Here is a 4337-nt window from a genome sequence, read left to right as displayed (position 1 = left end):
CACACGGTCCCGGACGCTAAACAGCTCCTCGACCTTGTTATCCGCAAGGGCGTCCTTCGGCAGGCTGTGCCGCGTGAAGAGATCCGGCAGGGGGGCAGTCATGGCTGGATATGTGTGTGTGTGTGTGTGGAGCCGGGGTAGAGGCGGCAGGAGGGCGAAACAAAGGGCAAGGAGAAGAGAGAGGGGGAGCTGGGCAATTCCAACAAAGAGGTCTACCGAACGCCGGAGACGAGGCAGCAGCCACTAAACCTTTTATGTGCGCCGGGGGAGGGAGGGGCCCCCGCCCGCCGGCCCCCGCCACCGACGAAACGCCCTGGCACTTGGGCCCCGCCGAAAAGATCGCCCCGATCGCCAGGGCGGCAGGACTGCCCCGCTGGGACACAACGGCCACCGAGCCAGTGTGCCAGCCCCGCCCGACGGTCGGAGGCCCTGACCCCCCCCCTTTCCCCCCCTGGAGGCCAGCAAGTACGATGTGTGGCGGACAGGACCAAATGACCGAGATTGGCCGCCGTCCGCCGGGAGGCCCCCGGGGCAGCCGATCGGTTCTCAGCCGCCATTGGGGGGGGGGCGGGACGAAGTGAACACTGCCGTTCCCACCCCTGCCACACGCGTGACCGGCTGCTGCCCTACGAGGCGCGGTGGCAACTCCGCGCACCCCCCCCCCCCCTCCTCCCGGCCCCCCGGCGCATAACGCCTGGTACGTTGGGGAAAGACGCGAGGAGGGGCCCCGTGGGGGCCGCGCCGGCGGACAGACGCCGCCGCGCGCGGGAGCGCGCAACCTGCTGAACTTCCATGATGCCGGGCGTGCCGCCCGAGACATGCAGGAAGTATCCCCACGGACTTCCCTCTGCCCGCACACCGCCCCGGCTGGGATGTGGCAACTCCCCCCCCCCCCCCCCCCTCTCGCCCGCTCCCGCTCTCGTCCACAACCGCCGGGAGGGCGAATCTCCGGCCGCCGGTCGGTTAAGCCATTAACCATAACACGCCGCCTCCGCAGCTGGCCTCCAGTTACCGGAGGGGCCCGACGCTCGACAGGTGCCCCTGCGCCCCGCTCACCGGACCGGCCGCCGATCTGGCCAGACGCCCGCAGACAAGACCAGCCCAAGAGACCATGCCCCCCGAGGAAGAGACCCGACCCGAAGAGGCCGCCCTCGCGACGGCGCGATGCCCTCTCCCGCGAGACAGCCCTCCCCCGGTCCCCACCCCCCCTGTCACTGGATCTTTGGCGATCCCGCCCCCATGCAAACGCCCACGCAGGCGCCCCGGCGCAGAGACCCGCACGCGCAGCGCCTCCTGCTTCCGCCCCCCCCCCCCTCCTCCTTGCCCTTCTCTGCCGCGAGTCGCGTGCGAAACCCAATCTGGGCGCCCGGACATACACAGCACCAGCGGGGCAAACAAAACAAAAATAGAGCGCGTGTATTTCCTTCCACACATGGGCAGAGTGCATGTGCGCGCGCACAGCGCCTGCGCACCAACAAACAGGGGGGGGGGGGAGAGGGAACATTCCACCTGCCGCACACACCACCGCGCCCTCGCGTACACGCGGCAGAGAAAAAAAGGGGGAAAGAACCCCCCGGCTCCGGCCGCACACTGTCACTTGAAGTCGCTGTCCGAGAAGTCGGAACTAGACCGGGAGGCGGCATCGGTGCCCGCGCCGCCGGTCGGGGAGGATATCCCACTGCTGCTGTTGCTGACGCTGAAGGAGATCGGCGCACTAAGCGGGGCCATCTGGATGGACGGGTCGGTGGCCGTGGCCGGCAGGCTGACCGCCGCGTCGAAGTCCACCAGAATGAAGTCCTCATCGAGCAGGAGGTCCCGGTCGCCGCTCGGAGGAGCCCGGGGCGACGACAGGGCAGACGAGGCCCGGGAGGAGGCCCCAGACGAGTCGCTAGACCCGTCAGCATGGTGGACACTGCTCTCCGAGTCGCTGGGGGCGCCAGGCTGAGGGGCAGGCTCGGGCTCGGGCTCGGGCTCGGGCTCGGGCTCAGGAGCGGGCTCGGGCTCGGGCTCGGGCTCGGGCTCAGGAGCGGGCTCGGGCTCGGGCTCGGGCTCGGGCTCGGGCTCGGGCTCGGGCTCGGGCTCGGGCTCAGGCTCAGGAGCAGGCTCGGGCCCAGGCTCAGGAGCGGGCTCAGGAGCAGGCTCAGGAGCAGGCTCAGGAGCGGGCTCAGGAGCAGGCTCAGGAGCAGGCTCAGGCTCGGGGTGTGGAGTCAAAGGCGGGGAGGGCGCTGGGGTGAGCTCCGGCGAGGAGTCGGGGGACGAGTCGGAGGAGCTGGTCCCAGAGTCCGAGGAGCTGGTGTCGGAATCCGAGGAGCTGGTGTCGGAATCCGAGGAGCTGGTCTCCGAGTCGGAGGAGCTGGTCTCCGAGTTGGAAGAGCAGGCGTCCGAATCCGAGCTCGGATCTTGGCCATCCGAGGGGGCTGTTGCGCCAGGGAGAGGGAGGGCACATGCATTTTATTTTTTTTTACCGAAAGGTCAGATACAAGAAGAAGGCCAGCAAGCGTGCGAAAAAAAAAAAAGAGTGCTCGAGGAAAGGGGGGAGAAAGCATACCACACGACCCGGGGCTGGCGGTCGGCGAGTCGATGCTGCGCGCATACTCCACCAGGGTACCGGTCACCGGAGCAGACTCCTCGCGAATGGAGCCATCCACGGCGGCCAGGCAGGCCGATGACGACAGCGAGGAAGCCAGCGAGGAGGAGCACTCCACGGCCAGCGAAGAGGGGGTCGGGGTGCTCGGGGCCCCGGCCGGCAGGCCAACGCCCCCCGGCTGATGGGGCTCGGTCGGCTCGGCCGCCGAGAAGTCCGGCCCCCCATCACCAGACACCACCAGGGGAAGGGCCGCCGCCGGCATCGCGGCCGAGGAAACCTCCCCCGGGGCCGAGGCCACATGAAAGGCCACATGCGGGGGCATCGATGGGATGGGGGCGGCTGACGCCTCGCCCGAGGCACCGCCGCCAGCTGCCATGGGGGGCACCTGCACCGGCGGCTGCACCGCATTGGCCATCTCCGAGAAGAAGGACCGGAAGTCCAGGAAGATTCGCTGGCCAAGCTCCTGCATGAAGAGGGCAATGTGGCGCGGCAGCGCGACCAGGGTGTCCAGCAGCGAGGTGGTGGCCACCGGGCCGGTGCCGGCGGCGCCGGCGGCGGCCCCGGCCGCGGTCCCGGGCTCCGGCACCGAAAACACAATCCCCAGGGCACGCTCCGTCGACAGGAAGAGCTGGCGCATGGACAGCTGCAGGGCCTCTCCCAGCCCGGACAGCAGCCGCATCAGGTCATCGATGCGCTGGCGGATGAAGCCCATCGGGCCGGTGCCCTGCAGCGCCCCGGCCCCGGCCGGCTGATACACCGCGCTTGGGATGTGGTCCAGCGACTGCCCCGGGTGGAAGGCCCCCTCCGGGTGCCCGGTCACCGGGTTGTCCAGCAGCTCCCGGAAGAAGGCTACCAGCTGTCGGGCAGACAGGCGGCCCGGGGGAGAAACCAGCCCCAGGGAAAGGCGGGGCCCCGAAGTTGCAAGCAAGAATGGGACACCGTGGCAGGAGACCGTGGCAGGAGACCGTGGCAGGAGAGCAGAACAGAGGGTCAGGGCAGGATACAGGGGAGACAAGGGGAGGATGGGTAGGGGGGCGGGGGGGGAAAAAAAAGCAAGACAAAGCAGCCACGCACATGCTCAACCACAATGTCCTCGGGGGCCTCGCAAAGGGCGGCTCCGGGGACCGATGCACCACCGGAGCCCGATCCCCGGGGCGACAGCGGCGGCGACGCATCCAGCGGCACGCCCAGGATGGCCACGCCGCTGACCATCTCCGATGGGCTGGCCCCGCAGACAATGGTACTGAAGCCGGTCTCGTCGAACACCTGCACCCGGCAGGACACCGCCATCGACCAGCTCGTGGCCGGCGGCAGGTAGAAGAAGGACATCCGCCGGGCCAGCTGATTGGCCGTGTCCAGGATGGTCACCCGGTCATCGCGGCTGAAGGAGGCCAAATCCGGCGGATGCAGCGTCTCCGAGTACGAGCAAATCACAATGCTCAGGGCCGCCTCGTGGGCCAGGGCCCCGAGGCTCGGGCAGTCAAGCAGGAAGGACACCATCCGCGGCACCCGGCGTAGGACCTGCTGCAGGTGGTCTTCCTCCCCGGTGGCCGGGGGGGGGGCCCCGGCCATCGCCCGGGCCTCCGGCGAGGGCGGCGACTCCGGCGATCCCGGAGGCCAACGCGGCAGGAACAGGCGGAATTGCATCGGGGGGAGGGGCCGGCGCGGGACGTCGTCATTGGCCCCGGGCGCCCGCTCGTCCTGAGGGCCGGAGCGGGAGGAGCTCATGGCGTCGGGAGGAAGGGGGGGG

The 4337-nt window shown here is 69.7% G+C and overlaps 2 protein-coding genes across 2 annotated transcripts in view; both read right to left on the bottom strand.

Annotated features, from left to right (window-relative positions):
- Window positions 1–102, bottom strand: part of H696_02738 (hypothetical protein) — a gene marked incomplete at both ends in the record, with an annotated part of 1276 nt that extends 1174 nt beyond the window's left edge. The window contains one exon of the mRNA XM_009496643.1: window positions 16–102. Within this exon, the coding sequence (XP_009494918.1) occupies window positions 16–102 (87 nt within the window). The remainder of the gene's footprint in view (window positions 1–15) is intronic.
- Window positions 103–1593: 1491 nt separating this feature from the next.
- Window positions 1594–4337, bottom strand: H696_02737 (hypothetical protein; the record flags this gene model as incomplete). The annotated part of the gene is made up of 3 exons (XM_009496642.1): window positions 3662–4337; window positions 2549–3443; window positions 1594–2417 (listed from the first exon to the last, which is right to left on the bottom strand). Exons 1-3 carry the CDS (start codon window positions 4313–4315, stop codon window positions 1594–1596), a joined length of 2373 nt encoding a protein of 790 aa, XP_009494917.1. The 5' UTR covers window positions 4316–4337.

Source organism: Fonticula alba (assembly GCF_000388065.1).
Source record: "Fonticula alba strain ATCC 38817 unplaced genomic scaffold supercont2.4, whole genome shotgun sequence".
Lineage (NCBI taxonomy): Eukaryota > Rotosphaerida > Fonticulaceae > Fonticula > Fonticula alba.
The sequence above is the reverse complement of the archived record's forward strand: the minus strand, read 5'-3'. Positions and strand labels throughout refer to the sequence as shown.